Below are 21,348 nucleotides of genomic sequence, written 5' to 3'. Positions count from 1 at the left end.
ATGGTGTACTATATAATAGCTCATTATATTTCAGAAAACACGGGTATGTTCATAGCCAGAGACATCCCTGTACTGTAGCCGGAGGTTGTGACGAGGCCAATCAAATTAATGATAGGGTTTCCTTCCTGTCATGCATAACAAAAAATAGTGCATTAGTGCGCAAATATCTATGTCACCGCGATGCCATTGTTCCTATAATTGATTTATTTCTAAAAATGAAGACTAAAAAAACGGCATGCTTAATAATTTACCAAAAGTCATAATTAGTGCACCACTCTTGAAAGTCAAACTCTCCTCGATCAGACAATGCCGTTTTAATCGAAATTTACTGGAAAGACCATTATCTAGTAGTCAGTTTCTATTGACTACTAGATAGATAGATATATAGTCAGTTTCTATTGACTACCATTATCTAGTACAGTCAGTTTCTGACCTACAACATGTAATCATATATATTTGTCCTATACTGTCCTGTACATTCATAGATGCTTTCAAAATGATTATGCCCTCGTTGTGCTTATTCGTGAGTTTCCTCTTTCTTATTCCAAATCATGCATCAAGCCAATATTTACATGTACTTGTTTATTTTGCGGAGCAGCGTCTGCGGCTTTTTTTAGATTGTGAGGGCGCTGGATGGAGATTCTGTTACGTTGTCACCTGACACACTATGACCAATCAGAACAGAGATGACGTAACGGGGATTCCCCCTATTATTACAGCGTAGTCTTCTTATACACGGTGCCACGCTGCAAACGGTTCGGATCTTCTTAGGGCGCGTTCATGCTTGATTTTGAAGGCAGAATGAGCGATTTGTAACGCTCATCGTAAACGCTCATCGTAATCGCAGTTCCACGGTGCACTGTTCATGCTCACTTCTCCAGGCAATTCTCCTTGGGTGGCCTTCAGCTGGATTCGCAAACCTGTGTGCGCATGCTACGTAGACCCACTAGAGGTCAGTGCGTTGACCCCATTTAAACGCGTTTACAAATTGTAAACGCATCTTTTTGTGAGTTTACGATCGGCGATCGTGATCGCCGTTTTTCGGTGATTCTACAAAAGTGAGCATGAACGCAATCGTGTTTAAACTAAACGCGTAACAGATGCCTGATTCTGGCCGTCAAAATCAAGCATGAACGCGCCCTTAGTATATGGCGATTCTATCTTTTACTAGTCCGATCCATTTTGATAAGGGCCCCCTTTTCCATTCATCATTATACGTGCCCCTAATTTAAAGGGACTAAGAGCAATGATTTATGTTGTGTCACTTATCAAAAGTCTTTTTAGTCTTCCGTTATAAGAATGGCTCATAAAAATAATAATAATAACGTTACTTATAAAGCGCTTACCACCGAAGTCTCTAAGCGCTATAACACACAAAATAGACTGATAAAAAATTACATATTAAACAAAACAAAAAAGGGAAAATATTAAAACCTACAAATTACAATACATATGGAATACACATTAAAATGAACAGAGTTAATTAATCATCGAAAGCAATTTTGAATAAAACGTTTGTGCTAGTTTTGAATAGGTTAACAGTTTGACACTTAACCTTGATCAGAATCGGTTTTTTTCCTCTTTATTAATGTTTACATTTTCCTTGATTGCTTTGCTCGCTTGCAAATAAATATTTATTTCATCACACCCAACTGTAATATCTTGTATGATGTACATGTATAAAGAGAATCGAATATTGAAATCATCCCTGATAATATTATCACAAAGTACCAATGTCTATTTTGGGGGGAATATCTTTGCTTTGAGATTTCTCTTTGTATGTGCCCTTTTTTTCCTCCAAGAAAGTGCCCTTTTTCATAGGTGCTCCCCCCCCCCCCCCACTTTCGAAGTCACTCAGCCACCCCGGCATATAGCATTTTCTCTTTCGTACTTCTTCTCCTTATTCTTTCACCCCTTTTCCCTGATTATAGAACGAGTGAACTCTATATAGGATTATGTACAACAGAAAATGATAGTAATCGATGTTAGATCCAGGGAACACAAACCCCATATCCGGCAATCCGGCCTCTGATTGGTGCCCGGCTCCCAGCCTTTCCACTCGCCCCCTCCCCCACCCTGCCCCCTGCCCCCCCCCCCCCCCCCCCCCCTGCCCCCTGCTCCCCCCACCCCCTCACCTCAATTTAAGCCCCAGAAACGTCAAATGTGATAATTTTTGAGCTAAGGATACTTTTATAATATGCGAGAAAACTGAGAGAAACTAAGTAGTACATGGAAGTTTTTTTTTCTCTTGTATAAATCGGAAAAGGTACGCATGATTTTTTTAATGTTTTTTTTTCTTTAGACGACTAAGACTAGACATCGGGAGCTCATGACACACGCCCTTAAAACTAAAACAACAACAACAACGGAGACACTCGACTCGAGCTGTACTGCATGTCGTACTCTGTTGATGCGTACGGATATTTTATGTGTACATGTTCCGTATGTGCCGTACGTACTATAACTAGACTATATGCGTAATATGTATTTCGCAATTCCTGTTAATGAGATTTTTCGTCCATTTGCTTGAAGTGAAACTTCGGGATTTCTCCCAACCTTTCATCCCTGAATTGCGCAACACCAGACAAGATGACAGAACGAGGTATGTGTTACGATGAGTAATATCGTTGATGTTGCGAAAGTGTGTGAATAGTTGAGAGAGTGCTCAAATGAAAGTCCTTTATAATTATACCGCTGGCCCTGGCAATTGACTGTGCAGCTGTGGCCTGATCTGATATTGATAAACAGCGCTAGCCTGGCCTGGGTTGTTTTCACAAACAAAACTGTATGTAGGCCTAGTGCAGTACAGTTAATCGTAGTAGACTCTAGGCCTAGTTTTTCTTACCAATATTAAAACAATAATTTAGCAAGGAAATATCCTGGCTAAACTGAGGACTTGTTTGTTGACATTGCTTTGTACATTTTATTGTACCAACTGACTGAACATATTTTTTACCAACTGTGAAGGAGGCCGAGGTAGACTTAACCCAAAGAAGAAAAGAAGACTGCACAAGATCAAGAGCACCTTGCCAGACATTGCCATCTTTATATATGTTATATCCTGATACACAGTTCGAAGTCCTGTGTAGGTCAATTTGATTCGAATCAGAATGTCAATTACTCACACTGTCAGCTATAATATTTTGAGTGATTAGGCAGAACAAAAATGTGTGATATATTCAAAGCTGCATAAGTAATATTAAAAACTGAATAAGTAGATCAAGAATCTATATAGATCCCAGATCTAAATGTTTAAAAAGAGATTACATGTACGCTGAGAACAAGTTTTTGAACCACAACAACATGCAGTACATGAGTCGATCGAGTGTATCATTGTGGAGCACAGGCATTACAATTTGGTGACTTTTTAACATCTGAGCTACATAGGCCTGATTTTCTACTTGTGGCTTAGTGAGTGAGGAGAAATAATTAAAGAACTCCTTTTTCCTAAGATTATTCACCATGCCTGTGAAAAGGGCAAGTCGTAAACGCAGGATTATTAAGACGGAGCCTGAAGAAATTGTAAATGGGCACAGGAGTGATGATACAGAAGGTAAGTGTTCTTTTTGGTTTGCAGTACAGTAATCAACAACTCTTGTAAAACTTGTTAAGAGTAGCAGATATTGCCCCAAACTATGACCTGCAAATATGTATTCTCAGGCAGAGTTGTTACATGGCGAAAAAAATAAGTGCGATACTCTGAAACAGATTTAAATAACCTGATGATTTTTGTAAAAAACAAGAAAAATTTGGTCGAGATATATCATATCTCATATTTATGAGCATAATCTTTTTGGATCAAAATATTTTTCATTTTCTTATAATTCATCTTTGTTCTTCATTGTCTGTAGACGCGGACTTGGATGCTCTTGCAATGATAGAGATGGACGCAGCAATGGAGGATGTACTGCAGTCCTTTAAATCAAGTGAGTGAAACAGAATTTCCAAGTACCTTTAATCATAATACCGCTTTACATCCACTAGTTTTGGTTTTAGTGCATAATGTTAGGCAATGGATGGGGGGGGGGGGGGGGGTTGTTTGATTTGAAAAAATTGCCGCTTCCTGACTTTATCTCTGCTCGCAAGTGCTGGTTGATTAAATACAAGAGAACAGATATTTTCAAATTTGGAGGTCGTCCTATGTTTGGATATCCTCCCCCGGATTCTTCTACTGTTTGGTTGCAAAGAGCAGAATTTTGAATGGCCAGCCTATTCCATAACTGGGGCATGGGGCAATATGTAGGGTTTGAATAGTGGAAATGGAAAAGAGAAAGGAAAGAGGGGGGGGGGGGGAGGAAGAGGAGACTGGCATGTAAATAAGTATATTCATGTACACATATATTTGTGGGGAGGGGGGGGGGCTTTTTTCTAAAAAATGCTTTGATTCTCCTTGACCTAAAAGATCAATACCCCCTCCCAGACTTACTATGCTGGGTGTCATTTTGTTATAATTTTCCCACTTAAAATATTTACATTTTCCTGGGTTGGAGGTGACCCCCCCCCCCCCCCCCCCCCAGCCTCAGCCACTTGTCAATCACTTTGAAAAATTCAATGCACTATTTACATTTAAAAATGCTCAAGCTATTCAGGGTTATAGATCTCTCAGATCTTCCCTGCACTCTTGCTTCTAAAGTCCAAGAACATGCATTTTAAAACCCCTTCCATTCAACGGGTATTCCAATGACAGGTCTGTCTGTTTGAATTGTACATATGACTGTTATAAATGTACATGTAAATGTACTTTTCCTGAGAAAATTCTTTCAACATGTTCCCTTGTCCCTTGACATCAATTTATGCATGTTAACAGAAAATCAGAATTCCTATTTTGAAACATTTGTTTTCATGGTAAAGAAAAGAAAGGTAAGTGAGACAAAAATTTGGTGGATGCTTTTTACGTTTCTAGGTTGTTGTTGAATTGGTCTCTTGTATATTCTGGCAACACATCCATTAGACCAAGACTTATCTTGAGACTTGTGAATAGAAGAACTTCTGTTTTCATTTCTCATTCACTTGTCTAGAAAAAGAAAGAACAAAATTCAATCTGAATATTATAAAATGTACAGTATTATAGCTTGTATTTATTTCGGATTGATGAAAGTATTTTCATCAGGAAGGAGAAATTCCAGAAAACAGATCACTTTTTATGGCAATTAACCCAATTTTCTTTCTACCTATATCTCGTATTCAATTTTTGTTGTTTTTGGATTTGTAAAAAATGCTACAAACACTTGCATAGTATAAGGCATGACGCACGGAACCCAATTCTAACTTTGGTTCTATGCAAAGGGTTTTATGTTATTCTTTATTTTCTTCATAGTCTTTATCTGTTAGCCCATACAAAGCTAGGTTAATTTTTATGAGGTTGATTTCATACCTTCTAGCTGCATAAAAAATAATTTGTGAAGGATATTTGTACACTTTAAAAGTGGGATATAAATGGGTCACCTTTTTCTCTTCCTCAATGAGATCAAACATATTTGGTTGAAATATAAAATCTTAGGGCACCGATGGAAGGAATGTTGTGTTACAGGATAACTGGAACAAATGTGCAATCAGGGCTGTCAAATTTTTGAATTCACTTCAGCTATCATGCAATATAGTTCATAGGATATATATATGCACATAATTATGTCTCATATGTTTCATCCATGTTTGATAAATTTGTGCATTACAATGTAAATGTACAATCATAAAAACATTATTATTGCATTGTTCTACAAAGTTTAGAGCTCTTTGTATTAGTTATTATAAACAGATGTTATTTAATGGAGTAATTATAGGAAGACACGCTTCTCTATTTTTCACATAACATTTGATTAAGTCATTTCCATTAGCAACTTAATGAACTTAGCAATCTGAATGGCTTCGTTTTATTTCAAGGAATTCAAATCTGCATGGTTCTATATATATATATATAACTTGCAATGCGGAACTGCTCAGTATGAGAGTGTTGATAAGTTAAATTGTAAGGTGAGACTTGCAAGGAGGCTCTTATATACAAAGTCTGATCCCTACGACCCCAGTATCCCGCAACTAAACAATAGCACTAGCACTATGAAGCGTGTTTTTTTGTAGAACTACAATACATGTAGGCAGTACATGTATTGGAGGAGACATTGTATGTAGTATGTAGGCGGTTGTGTATGAGTATGTCTGGAGTGGAAACGTATCATGTGATAATGATGAAATACTTCCTTATCCTGCACTTGACACGATTTGTATAAAATCTTTAATGTTACTGTGAAACAAATTGATCAGAAATTGATAAATTATATATTTGTATACATGTACACATACTACATGTACGTGTAGGTCTACATTACGTCTCATGAACCAATTTCAACAGCATGAAATGAAACTAAGTGACTGCAATCGCAACCAATATTTGATTGATCTTTGGGCCATATCCCTTGTCTTGTATGTTTTAGGTTCAGGGATTTGTTAGTCTGCTGAGAGACTAAGGGCACTAACTCTTATCACATTGAGTTAATACTTGACTTTCAAAAAGATAACATTGCCTTCAGATTTCTGGGTGCAAAGGGCAAGGCTGGAGATCGTGAAACCAGCCACACATTGTCATTGAATGTACACGTAGTAGTTGGAACATGAATACCAAGCTTAGGGGCGTTGCTCATACGTAGTGTGCTGTAAACGGCCGAATATGTCGTGCATGCGCATAATGCCCTGGTTGAGAATTTTAACCCTCATGCAAACAATGGTTCCTCACACGACTACGTGTAGAGGTTCATGTGTACATGTCATGTATGATATTGATTATAATCCTGGGCATGCGGAAATGAAAATGATGATATGTAGGGATCAAGTATATACCGTAAGATGTACATGTACAGGTACATGTAGTCTAGAAAACACAATAGTTTCATGTATTACTTGAATCTCCCTGCTTGAATATGCAGCATATAAGATTTTGCCTACATATAGTTCTAAATGTGTTTGGAAAATGTGATACTCTGTTCATTTGACAGAGAACTGTACAACCCCTTTCAAACTTAGCCTTAGCCCTGCCTTTCTGTAATCTGAATCCAGATACAGTTGTAATAACTGATATGTTTACAAGATGTGAAAGACTCGTCTTGCTTGTGCATATTCTAAAGGGTGTCTTTAATTCTGATTAAAGTCAAACTGGTTTCATAGGAACCTTAAGTAAGGAGGTTCTGTTGTTTTGGACAAGCATTTTTTTTGAATAGTTTTGAAATCTTTCTAATAAAGAATAAATAAAAGGTAATAATGATTTAGTTTTTCACTCCTGCCATGACCAGATGTTATATATCTCTTTGGTAATAAGCCAGTATGTACATGTACATTTAATTCATTTCTAGTTTCTATCATTGTGTGAAAGTTTCCTAAGAATTTGATAGCACTCTACATTACCCAATATACATGTAGACAACTACACATCAAATTTGAATTCATTCTGATGGCATTTTGATTTGTACATTTGTATATACAATATGAACTTATGAAGTTCACCAAGGAATATAAATGGGAACCACAAGTGCTGTTCAATTAAAATCCATGTCATGTCGTCATTAACACATCAGTATAAAAGCATTACAAAAAATGTATGCTTGTCTGAGGGTGAATTGTCCAATGAATTATTAAAAGAGCTCCAGTACTTTGAACGCCCACATATTCTATTCAATTGGTTGTGATCTGTGGTGTGTGAAATACGATGATTATTACTTTGCAAAGGCATGCTTGATTACTGATTAGATGTAAACAAAAAATAGCCAGTCAGAAATGTATCCACGCCCTTCCCCCACTGTGCTCTCATTTTCATTAGCCAGTTTAATAGTGCCTTTGTGTTTGTGCGCTTAATAAAAAATATAGCTTCCAGGGACCTTAGCAACAGGCAGTGTTTTGGATACTACAAGTACATCATTCCAGGTTTTCAAGCCAAGCGGCCTGCTCCAACATTGCAATGATGAGCATTGACAGAAATATGAAGCTTTGATGTCAATGAATTCATCTACATAATGGTTGATCTGCTTCATTGTTTGCATTGTACCAACTCAGTATTGAAAATGTGCATATACTGTATACACTGACAAAGACATAATTTGAATCGTTAATCATTATGATGTATTTTTCCCCACCTCTTTTCTTTTTCAAGAGACTGGAAATTGCAAAGAAAATTATTTGGTGACACTAAAAATAAATATCAAGTGCATTCTAAGGGATGAGAAGGAAATAGAAACTACTTCAGTATATATTATATATTTTTATGTGAATCAAACTTAACCCATTTATTCCTTTGGGTTTGTAAACCAGCCCTGGCAATAACCATCAGAGCCTGGGTTTTATTTAACCTATCCGATGCACCGATCAGTTCATACAGCTCTGTAGATTTTGCATTCACTTTGCACATACCTAAAACTTGGCTTCTGCTGGTTAGAAAGATGGCTAGAGTTTTATTTTTTTCTTTCTGCTAGTGAGAGCAGAATGAGCAGGTGAAATTGTATGCGGCCGTTCATTCTTGCGTAAAAGATTTTACTATTCATTCATCGGAGACTATCTATCAGGAGTCATGTTTCTGAAAGTCCATTTTGCTTTCAAAATAGTGAATTTCTCCTAGTGTTTTTCTTCCCATTTGTTCTCATGTGTTCGCATTATTGTGTGTATGCAAGAAACTAATGAAAGATAGAAAGAGATAATTGTTAAAGAATAAAAACAAAGGATAACATAAATAAAAATAAGAGAGAAGATGATAAAATGGTAAAAATAAAAAATGACAAGAGGAAAGACAGAAAGATAAGATCATAACAGGAAAAACAAAGAATAACATAAGGAAAGTCAGGAAGAGAAGATGATAAAGAATAGCATATGGAGAGATAGCAAGAAAACAGAGGATAACGTAAGGAAAGGTAGAAACAGAAGAGGATAAGATAAAACTAAGGAAAACACAAGGAAAGAGAAGGAAAAACAAAAGACTAAAATAAAGTAAAGATGGCAACAAAACATTAATCAAGGAAAATAGATAGTAATCTTCTGAAGGAAAGAAAAAAATCCATGACTTGATGATCAGGCCGGCAGTACACAGTTGGATTCCGCGCCAAAATGACCTGTGATGTCAAAGCAACATGCTATGGCATTATGGATCCCATTGGCATAAAAATTGCGATGAGTGTGAGGACAAACAAACTGTACTTCTGGAGTGGTAAAGCAGATCAGTATACATGTAGTTTGATCACTACATTTTATAATGGCTAGACTTTGGACTACCGGAAGGATTTACTGTAAACCACAAGTGTATTCTGTAGCTCATAATTATATTCATTTATAAGCCAGAAGTGTATTCTGTACTATTCTGTAGTTAAGATATTCATTTATTTGCTAACAGTCTAGAGATAGTACGTGACTAAACTGTCTTCCAAGAAACTTTGGTGCCCGGTAGCACCCCCCCCCCCCCCCTTCCTCCCCTCAAATAATTATGTTGATGCTCCATAGATAAATTGTAAAGCCTGTGGTGTGAATAGTGTCCTGCTTTAAAAAAAAAATCCTTGTTCCATCCTTGCACTAGCACATCATTACATTTCATGTGGAACAGTGGAATATTTTTTTGCTTCAATCAAAAGATAAAATCTTATGAAATATGTGGAAGATATTGAAAGTGTTCATTTAAAATAGTTTGGTTCATGTGTGCAAATTCCAAGTAAATTTTGAAAAAACTCTTTATAAAATGTAGAAACACTGATGAATAAAAGTAGGAATGTAATATTGTAATTCTTGAGCTATGTTTATTAATTCATAGGAGATAAGAGCCCTGAAATGGGATGATATGAACCACTCCAGAGCTATGAGATTCAGTGAGAGATTGAGATATCAGACTTTTCTCTTTAGTCTGTAGAAATGTAGAAACACTGATGAATAAAAGTAGGAATGTAATATTGTAATTCTTGAGCTATGTTTATTAATTCATAGGAGATAAGAGCCCTGAAATGGGATGATATGAACCACTCTAGAGCTATGAGATTCAGTGAGAGATTGAGATATCAGACTTTTCTCTTTAGTCCGCATGGATCATTTTCAAGAGAATGAATAGAAACCAAATCATGGAAAACTGATTTCCATTGCCAATTAGAGGATCAGGAAGGTGTTTCACAAAGATTCTAAGTCGAACTTAACTCTAAGTTAGACTTAAATATTATGGAGAGCCATTTGTAGAATTATAATGAAATATATTCAAAAGCAAAAATTCAAGTATTTTAGACTTTTCATAAATTCCACATCAAGAACATGAAATCTCCCATGATAATAGAAAATAAGAATGATTTAAATCAACATTTTATGCCTTTTAAATAACTTTTACAAATTATTTTCAATGATGCTAATGGCTTTCCATAATTTTTAAGTTTAACTTAGAGATAAGTTCAACTTAGGATCTTTGTGAAACACCCCCCTGAAGTGCACACAAAGAAAAGGCGCCAGATAATGTCCTAACCTTGTTGGTTAACTGTCGAGTTACTTGTTAAGTAAGTCTCAACAATGGAGCGGATTCAAACACATTACTAGTACTACAATGATCAAGAGGAACATTTTTGTTCCTTCGTGTCAATGACTTCACTGTGTGGGTGTGTAAAGGCTTTGACATGAATAGGTTCTTTCACTACAAACCATGTGTCTATTAAATGTTATAAAATGACATTCTAGTTCTGACCTCATCTTTACATCTTCCAACTTCCGCAGTCTTGACCTGGGTTAACATTTATTTATAGTAGGCTACTGACATCTGGCAGTTAGGTTCACATCGGGAGTAGGAAAAAATTACACTATTTTCCCACCTGTGAAATAAATTGAATTTAAAGTGAATCTATTTAGCAGCGATCACCAGCCCCCTGATATTTGATAGGCTAGAATTGCCCATAGTTTAAAGTAGCCACACGAAGAATCAAAAGTGTTTTGAATTGATGCCAAACTCATATCATTGCGAAGGGGAAGCATTGCCGATCAAATACAACAACTCTTCTCTTTGAAATATGTTTGGGGCCTGAGAAATCAACTCTCAAAAATGTTAGTTTCAGATCCAGATTTTCTGCCTTCAGCGGTCCTTTGTAGAGCGTCAATATTTGTGACGACACATACGGGACACAGCTGGCTAGCTGCATACTGCTACACGGCACTGAGCTGTTTACCCAGTGTGTGACGTCACTTTTCAGAGCTCGTTACGCTTGTGTGTTTGACTTATGTTCAGGGGCGTTCGGGGGTCTAAGGAGGGTCTTGAAAAATTGCATTTTACGCCTTTCCATGATATCTATATGATTTCCCAGCAAATTGTTCGTGTTTTTCGAGAGAAAATCTTTCCATCCATATGTAATTTGTTCTAATTATGAGTTGTTAGTGGATTTTCTTTGTGTAGCTCCTTTAAAGTCATAGTTATGTTACCTCAATATTGTTTTCTTCTAAGTTCTAAAAGAGAAAGCACTAGGTGGTGCTCTGCAGACAGTATAAAAAATGGGTCTTGGTTTCACTGAATATCGCTCTATTTTGATCAGTTTTAAAAGTTTCAATATATTTTTTCTTTTTTTTCTGGAGGAAATCATTGTGCAAATCCATCCCATAGCTGGTGGTTTTTCTCACTTTTTGCATGTAAATGTACATAAATTTGGGCCTATAGATGTAGAAAGCCTATCAAAGGTACATGTACACTTAGGTCTCTGAAGGTTCCCCAGAAAAAAACTCCTCTCGATCAGTATATTTTTTTTGTCAGACCAGAAAGTCCATACAACTCCTCCCCCTACCCCCACCCCCACATAACTTAATGTACCATCTGGGAATTGTAATGAGATCGACTTAGTTTTTGTTTTTGTTTTTGATGAAAGATTGAAAATAAGCCTTTACTACAGTGATGTTCGTAGAATACGTTAGCATGTAAATTGATGGATGATTTAATGGATTTCAAAATTTATTTACCAGTTTGTATGTACCGTGTGAGTCAAAAAAAAGTTTACACCTAGAAAATTGCTAATTATTTAAAAAATAATCTATGAAACAGTAAATTATTACATATCTTATGAAAGAGTGTTTTATCCAAAATCATTTGGTATCATTTTTTTGTGTGGTATGTGTTCACGCTTGGATGAACATGAGGCATTCTTTGCGAGAGTGCAAAAATCGACTTGCGCCAAAGTGATGCCTACAGCATGTATAATGTTGGGATTAGCGGAGTGAGACAGATGGTACAGATGGATCAAGTGGTCAGGAGATATGGCATGAGAATCAACGAGAAGAAAACGAAGGTGATGATGATAAGTAAAGGCAAGACAAAAGAAATAACTATCATGATAAATGGCAACAGACTAGTGCAAGTCAACCACTTTAAGTATCTAGGCAGTGTGCTGACTGAGGATGGCAAGTCTGCCAAAGAGGTCAACTTGCGCTCAGTTCTGGCAAGAGCTGCCTTCTTTCAAAGACAAGATATCTTGATGAGCCACAACATTGACCTTAGTTTGAGAAAGCGGCTTGTGAAGTCTCTAGTATGGAGTGTACTGCTGTATGGGGCTGAGACGTGGACACTCACTAAAAAGGACATGCAGCGATTGGAGGCGGTCGAAATGTGCTGGCGCAAATTACTAGGTGTGTCTTGGAGGGACAGAGTTTCGAATGAAGAGGTGTTGCATCGAGCTCAAGAAAGGCGGGTGCTGATTCAAACGATTAGAGAGAGACAGAAGAAATGGCTTGGACACATAATGCGGCATGATGAGGGCTTGATGCTCAGAGTCATAGAAGGTCGTATTCATGGAAAGAAGAAGAGGGGAAGACCTCGTAAAGGCTTTCTAGATGATGTAATCACACAATGTGGAGCGACGGGGTATGAGACGATGAAACGGTTGGCTCAAGACCGAGGAACTTGGAGAGGGGCTTGGAGAGACACTTGATATGGAATTTTTAATGAGTCACTGAACCTGTCATGAACTGACAGATCACTATTGATGATGATGCTTTTTGCAGAAGCAAAGTCACACACACGCGCGCACTTAATGTTCGTTGATATTAAATATTCAATATTTGATATGTGTGGCATGATTAATTTTCTTAGGGATGTTATTTGGATCTGCAAAGACCGAATTAATACCCAAATCCCCATTGCTTTGTTCAAACATCACACAAGCAACTTTGGCGCAAATCAATTTTTGCACTCTCGCAAACGATGCCTCCTGTTCATCCAAGTGTGAACACAGTCACATACCACACAAAAATGGTTCCAAATGATTTGGGATAAAACACCCTTTCATAAGATGTATAATCATTTACTGTTCATAGATGATTTTTAAAATAATTAGCAATTTTCTAAGTGTAAATGTTTTTTTGACTCACACGGTAAACACAAAGACTGTAGATTGTCATTGCAACCCCTTTTAGTCTTTTCCCCCTTCAATACAGTAAGTCTGAGCCTGTATAGGAGGTTTCAGTTCATACACCTGATTTTCTTATAGGGCAGGGTTTAAAAGACAACTTTTGTTGTTGTTGGGAGATGTAGATATAGCACAGTCATTCTACATCTACATACTCTATTAAAGTTCATGTAAACTTTCTATTACATCCGCCAATATGATTTAAGAGCATCCAGTCATTAAACAGCTAATCATATTCATACATTTCATTCTTTGTTGAAAAAAGGTGGTATGAAACAAAACTTTGTTTTTCTAGGGAATAAGAATGCTATTAAAAGAGATAAAGTATGATAAGAGTACTTGTTTCTCTGAATATAATCCCTGAACCTATATAAGGAAGTCGGTACTTCATATTCATAGATTCAAGGAAATGCTGTGTGCTTTAAATAATAGTTGTCGTAACAGGACTTTGCTTTCTGTGTGCGCACATCCATCAATGACATCATACACAGGTTTTAGTGTGTGATATTGACAGTGTGCAGAGATAATTGATATGAAACTTATCACTTTAGTAAACCAATGGAGTGTGTAAAGGACGTAGCTCCAAGCAGATCTGTATTAAATGAGAGGATTATATTGATCTTTATGGATACCTGTTAAAGAGGAATAGTTGCATGTGTTGTTCTGTTCATGAATACAAGTAACCTGTTTTCTTGTATTCATCCTGGTGGAAAAACTTTTGAAAGAGTTCTTTAAAATAGTTCTTTAGCATTGGGAAGAAGTTAGGAAGAAGCATTTCCATGTTGATGACAACTTTTAACAGCAATTAAGGGAGCAGCACTAAGAATCTTGCCGTAGTGTTGTTTCAGAGATGATGTTCTTTGTTCGGTCTGACTATCATTGTTTGTTGTAGGACACATTACTCCAGCTGAACGTACTCCTATTAGTGTAGATTGTGACTTTGAAAGCTAGCTCTCACAATGAGTGGTTATTATCAGCATCATCATCATCATCCTCCAATCAAGACTGAACCTGTATCACCAGATGAAGATCTTTTTGCTGTGTATCTCAAGGATCTCATGATAGGGGATCCTTGTGGTGAGTAGTCCGATAGTGTTCTTCATGAAGTACATCTGCATGGTGTGGGTGATAGGATCCCTCTCTGCTGATATTCCACATTGTGTAGCATGTGGAAATATAGTCATATTTATAGGCCATTTGATTGGATTGATCCTCCTTGTGCCCTATTACCAAGCACACAACCAGGATCGGTACATTGTTAACAAAACACACGGCTGTTATTGCCATTCATACTCCTGTCATCTCTTTAGTTACCACTTGTTCCAATCTGTTTATATTCAAATCACATAAACGTTTTAAGAGATTGTCTTGATGTGTCCAAGGTGTATTTTATCTTTCACTTTCCACCCTTGATATTTCATCATTTTATTTTTAGTCATTGACAAACAAACATAATGATATTACCGGTATATGAGGAATTTCTCCACCAAATACAAGAGATCAGCTAAGCTGTTGATTTCTCTTCATGGAATAGACAGTGGAGTGATAATTTGTATTCTTATTTCATTTACGATAGCCTGACGTTTTAAACACAAAGTAGAATTTTCTTGTCTGTTTTGTTGTGACTTGTGAGGACTTCTTTTCTCCAACTCAGAGTTAAGCGTATTTGAATATTACCGTGAACACAATTTAGTATCAATTTATGTAACGAGTCATAAGGTTTGTTTTCGCTGTTTTCTCCCCCCCCCCCCCCCCATTTGATCTAAAAATACATGATGTACATTTTCATAAATGCATTTATTAAACAAACTAAAAGTCACATGCAACTTGGAGAATAGAAACACATCTAGGCTACATGTACATGTACCTGCAATTTAGGTTGAAATACAGGCATTACTCACCACACAGAGCGGGAGAACAAAAGGGGACTCCCCTTTGCAGGCATTACTCATGCCTAGGCTCAGTTCTAGACCTTGAAACTCATGCGCACAAAATATAATGGCCAGCTTTGGTCACCACTCTTCAAATAATTTAGTTGTCGTGGAGATCATGGATTAAGACTTAACATGCTTGAAGAAGTCAACTGTCTGTGAATGTGTAACATTGTTTATCTACTGGTAAAATCATATTTCATTGTTGTGGAAGATGAAAGATACCATGTCTGAAATAGTATTCTAGTTCCAGATGGACTATGACTTGTGCATCGATCTATAGCTAGGATTGTACATGTAGTTCTCTGTGTGTATTATTCCAATACATCAATGCATATACTTCATCCTTGTATAGGCCTTTGTGAGTGCTTTGCCAAAGCCTCCCCCCCCCCCCCCCCCCGCCTCAATAGTTTCTCACAATCAAATATTGGGTGAATCCTGGATTGATTTTAATTTAGACTTGATTTTGAGAACAGCTGAATATACAGTTGTCTAACAGCCTTTTCACACACAGCTAAAATTCTATAAACATGATTAGTATAAACGTGTTTCGAACGTGTTTAAACTAAATCACGAGCCTTTCACACACAGAAATTTCGTTGCGATCGTTAATAGTTTCGTGATTAACTACTGCTCGTAAAATGCGCAGTAGTGCCATTGCGCATTGAAGGTCATGTCATGTCAATCAAAGCGCACGCTCCATCCAGTTTAAACACGTTTAAACACGAATTTCCTTTCACACACAAAATGTCAAGCTCTCTAGATACGAACTTCGTATCTGCAGCCTGCTTTTAGGGGCGTATGGATCGCGACTTCGTATCTATCCCAACATCGTATAAACGATGTTCACACTGGGAAATTTTGTCTATAAACATGTTTTAAACTGTTGAGTGATTCTAATCATCTCTAGATACGATGAATTTTAGCTGTGTGTGAAAAGGCTGTTAGTTGATCATTATATTTCAGGACAGAGGGGCTGAATCCCAGAAACTCTGAAAGTGTTCAGGAAAAATTGATCAACAGAATGAAGTTGGAGAAATTACAGATGATTTTTATAATAATTCTATCCATGTTGTGAAATACATGTACATGTCATGTATATGAATAGGCATAAATGAATATAGAGGAGTAGTGTCAATGTCATTAGAATTGCTTGCCATTGTCACTACCCTTGACTTTGTTACATTGTTTTCTTATAGGGCCTTTTCCCCCAAAAATCCAAAATCTCAGTAACGCAAACATTTAATATTTTGGAGAATTTTCTGTAAACTTCCCCTCATATTGTCCTAAACTTTTGGGAGGAAAATTGAAGATTAGATTGACTGTTGTTACATCCATGAATTATGACAGGAAACAGCTTGGGTAAAGAAAGGGGAAAATGGTGGAATCTAGTGCGCTACTCAAAGGATGTTGTAATGGATTTTAGCATTTCCAAAATGAAAGTAAAAAAATATTGTTGCTACTAGATAGTAGACCTGTACATGTAGATATGCTAATCTAATGTTTGCTGTTTTACATTTGTAAACATTTGTGTCCTTGTACATGAGAAAGCAGGCGACTAGTTGGAGTGTGTTCCTTAGGGGAGCGGAGACTGTATGTGCACTGTTAAATGCAGAATAATAATTAAATCCAGTAACTGGGGTAATAGCACTTTGGTCAGTCATAATGTACTATTAAGTGGTATGGTGCTTTTTTTTAACATTGATTAAATCCCTTTAGGTCTGTACAAATAACTATAATTTGTTTTTGATTGATTTCAGCAGAACTGTAAAATGGTTAGTATCCTATAAAAAAGAATTGGTGATAATTGAGGAAATTGAGTAGTAATGTCTTTTATTTATAGGAACATTATGGTGGAATATTAATAGACATGTTTGAATTGTTCGCTTTTGCGTATTGTCAACTTATATGAAGGGCATTAAAGGGATTGAGTTACGGTACTTTGTCTCAGATTCTAAACAAAATCCTGGATTTAGCTCTTGCTGCAATCCTAATTATAAACCTATACAAATTATAAAATAGGTCAGTCAGGAATCCCATGACTTTTACAAGCCGATCGCCTGATTGATTATCAAGATATTTTTGATCAGAATTCAAATTTAACTACAGTTTACTGGGGAAAATTAGTATGGTAAAACTGGTCACTCCAAGATTTTTACTTTTCTGAGGCAATTCATGATCATTTTGAACCACAATTTTTTTAGGGCTTCAATATTACACCCATATGACAGACACTGATAATACGGTGTAGGACCATACAACTCAGATTTGTAAAACTGGAAACATTGTTATAAAACAATGCCTTTAACTCGTATCAAGTACTGACTGGTATACATAAACTTTTTTCCTATTTTATTTCCTGCATACTCTGATTCTCTCATCTCATTTTGTATCCTAGTTACTAAAAGGTTATAATTCTTACTTTCATAATGCCAGTTTCACATCATTTCCTAGGGCTCATCATCATTACTATTTGTCTTTGAAGTACTAAGCTTAAAGGAGGCATTCAAACTGAATCCAAAGATAACAAATGTTTATGAATTTGGTACCTACATGTATGTCGAGCATATGCTAAGCATATGATGTTTATAATTTGTGTATTTACTATTAAAACAAATCATGAAAATCTTCTTGCTGTTGGATATCCACACATGAAATATAAAAAAATAGCCTCTTCTCTTTGCCTAGAAAACCACTAATTGCATGAATCTACCAAAACTACACAAAAAAGTCTAAAAAAGAGCCAAAGTTTACCCCAAGAACAGCCAAGAGATGGCCAAGATGCACCAACATGCAATAGCTGCATCACTTGCGCTTGATCTCGCCTAACTATTAACATTTTAGTGGTGGGCAGACAAATCACAGCAGGACAAAGGTCTGGTTCAAGTTAGATCAATTTTGTTTAAATTAAGTGCCACTCTAGTTTCCTTTCGAGGGTAGTCACACACATCCACTCCAAGTACGGGTATGATCCTAGTTCTAGGCCTACCGGTACTCATATTTCACAGAATTATAAAATCTTGTGAATATATATAGCCATGTGACCGGATATGTCTGGAATCAATCTGAGGGTAGTTTTTGGAGACAGCTGAACATGAAATGTTTGATGAAATGAGAAAGAGATCATCATTTAATACAATTTTTCATATATACTTTGATATAACCATTTGAAATCATTACTCATAGCTTGAGCAAAAGCCGCTGACAAACAAAGGAGATATGAGAAGGGAAAATTTCTGTGAAAAATTGAGCTTGGCAACGTGGATGCTTCGATGACCATTGATTATACAAAACGAATTCGGTGTTAGCAGCGAGATAATTACCCATCTCCGCACTGCCTGTATTCACTTTCAGTAAGCCAGGGTCCTGCTCGTGACCTCATGGGTAAAGGATCCGTTTCCAATCTGGAGTGGAGTTGAAATGCATATTTTTCCAATTTGAAATTACTTAGTTAGTTGAATGCCACTCACTGACTCAGTGTTTATTATGGGGTTCAAAATCTTATTGATATAATTATCTTCATCTTCATATTTAGGATTTTCTTTAAATGTCTACTTAAAGGTAAAGACCAGTTATGGTCATGTGATTGCATTGTGAAAGAAACGTTGTGGAATCGATCAGAAAAGGTTGATCATCTAGCATATAAGTATTGGTGTGTACTGCAAGGTTCTGGAATCATCAAAATGATAAGAAATATGGCCCAGTCTTCGTAAAGTTACAAGCACTGTACACAGAAAGATGTATATGGGACTATACGCACACGTGCGTGACTCGTGCATTTACCTCTCTCAGACCATGTAGATAAACTAATTTACCAAATATATCAATTAGCAGGCGGTTTCCCCGGCAAATTTGTTATCATTATGTATTAGTCAAAACATATTCTTTCACATGATTGGTAATAAGAGCTTCCATTTCATTTTTTGAAATTGGGGCGTTTCCAATACTGGTCTTTACCTTTAAAGCCTTTGTTTCGATTAGTTTGAGTGGGTACCAAAATTGAGTTTATTGTGAAGGTGTATCTGGTGTAAAGTCGGTGTGCATTGTTTAGCATACAAGACTAAATTGCAGAAAAGCACTGTACAGATGGGAATACGTATTTTGGACTATGAGCTCTATTGGTAGTAGCGACTAGCCCCATTTCCTCCAGTATTTATTACTTTTTGATATACCAAAGATATGTAGTAGATATTATTTATGCATAAATTGTAATATTCAATTTTGGATTTTGAGAATTTCTACTTGTGTAATTAATCAGAAACTCACAAATCCCTTGAACAAGGCTGTAAGACTTAAATTTGAAATGACCAAGTGATGATAACAAAAAAGTAGAGAGGGGTTAGAGCTTTTAAATTGCGGACAGTGCGCTCGCATAAATCTGTGTCATAAAAACACATTGTTTTATACAAACCGTCTTCTCTTCCATGCAGTCACATACATGTACTGTACATACTGTAGGTAGTATTAAACTCTGTCATCTGCAGAACTTCCCAGATGTAATTCAACCAGGTCTTATTGAACATAGTCAGGTGACTCTGGTCATGCTAATGCTACCCTGATTGTCGATTAGTTTCATATGAGCTGCAATTTGTTCAGCTTTTGCATGCTGTAGAGTAATGACAATGGTGAAAAATGACTAAACTTAATGTAGGCTAATAATTAACTTTGCAACTTGTATTTTGAAATACATGTACATTATTGCCTGCCCTATTATTCCCTGCCCTGGTGGAAAATTGTAACTTGATATATGAATACTGGTCACTGAACAAAGATGTAGTACATGTAGGCATATATATACATGTACGTGGTAATCTGAGTGTATTCATGTGTGAAGTGTGTATCAAGTATGATAATTATCCCGGAAAAGCTATTTCCTTGTTCATCACGGTATCAAAACTAGTTGAGCATAATCTGCAGAACTTCGTGTTTGGTTTTGGTTTTGTTTTCATTGCCCTTATTTAAATCTTCATTTACATAACCCATGGTCTAAAATTAGCGCAAAATAAGCACAGTCTGAGGTCCAATATTAAACGCGCGCAAGACAAGGTACGCTTAATTCGCGCTAATTTTAAAATCATGGATTGTGTAAATGAGGGTTTAAACCTCCTTTGTGAAATCGGGCTTATGTTTTTCCAAAGTTCTGTTTCTATGTGTCATGGCTAAGGAGAGGGAGAGAGATAGAGATTTTAAAGATAGCGAGAGAATTGAGAGATTGAGGGAGGGATCAAGGGTGGGGAGGGGGGGGGGGTTGAGTATAGTGAAGCAAATGTTTAGTGGATGTTTTGAAAGCCGGTATATGAGATATGTATCAATTCTTCCAGTTTTCATAGAGAATTTTGTAAAGCATGGACAGATTTTTTTGCTTAAACTGTGAAGATAGACATACATGTATAAGCACATGCATTATTGTGTATCTCTTGAAATCTCACTACTTCATTGTTTTCTGCATGATATGTAATATGAGAACTTTACAAGGCTTTGATATGTTAGCATTATTTATCACCCAACATCTAACAAATATTTGTGCCCCTCCCCCCCCCCCCCCCCCCCCTCCTCCCTATTAATACAGGTGGCTTGTCCAACGCCATTCCTAGACGTGCTACGTCCGAGCCATACTGTGAGATCACAGAGCAGCCCAAACAAAGGGATCATCGCTTCCGCTACCCAGTAGAAGGACGCCAGGCTGGTAGCATCGCAGGGGAGAAATCCACATCTGATCTGCCCTCTTATCCGACTATCAAGGTAGATTGAATGATCGATTCAAAGATTTTCATTGCTTTTTAATCAAACTTTAAAATAGTTGCCATTATTATTGTCATTTTATTTTTTAAATTTCATTGTGGATTGCTTAGACTGTTTTAATAATTATTGTATAATTGCTTTTATCATGTTACTTTGTAAACTGTTGTAACCATTGCATCTCAGTCTTTAAACTGCGAGAATGGATAATATTCAATGAAATCCTGCAACCATCAATCAATCAATCAGTATAGAAATTGGTTCTTACAAAGTTTCAATTAGCAGCCGTATATATAAAATATAAT

At 36.6% G+C, this 21,348-nt stretch overlaps 1 protein-coding gene across 3 annotated transcripts in view; it reads left to right on the top strand.

Annotated features, from left to right (window-relative positions):
• The first annotated feature begins 2,441 nt into the window (after window positions 1-2,441).
• Window positions 2,442-21,348, top strand: part of LOC575231 (putative transcription factor p65 homolog) — a 29,327-nt gene continuing 10,420 nt past the window's right edge. Inside the window, exons 1-3 of one of the 3 annotated variants that reach the window (XM_030998943.1) lie at window positions 2,442-2,602; window positions 3,852-3,926; window positions 20,874-21,046. In XM_030998943.1, the coding sequence (XP_030854803.1) occupies window positions 2,590-2,602; window positions 3,852-3,926; window positions 20,874-21,046 (261 nt within the window). In that variant the 5' untranslated portion in view covers window positions 2,442-2,589. Of the gene's footprint in view, window positions 2,603-2,630; window positions 3,554-3,851; window positions 3,927-13,823; window positions 14,451-20,873; window positions 21,047-21,348 lie in introns of those variants that run through there. The other 2 variants (XM_030998942.1, XM_775648.4) reach the window with 2 other exon arrangements.

The sequence above is a fragment of the Strongylocentrotus purpuratus genome, unplaced genomic scaffold, assembly GCF_000002235.5.
Source record: "Strongylocentrotus purpuratus isolate Spur 01 unplaced genomic scaffold, Spur_5.0 spur5_scaffold_5, whole genome shotgun sequence".
NCBI lineage: Eukaryota > Metazoa > Echinodermata > Echinoidea > Camarodonta > Strongylocentrotidae > Strongylocentrotus > Strongylocentrotus purpuratus.
Note: the sequence above shows the minus strand (reverse complement) of the source record. Positions and strands in the feature narration are given on the sequence as shown.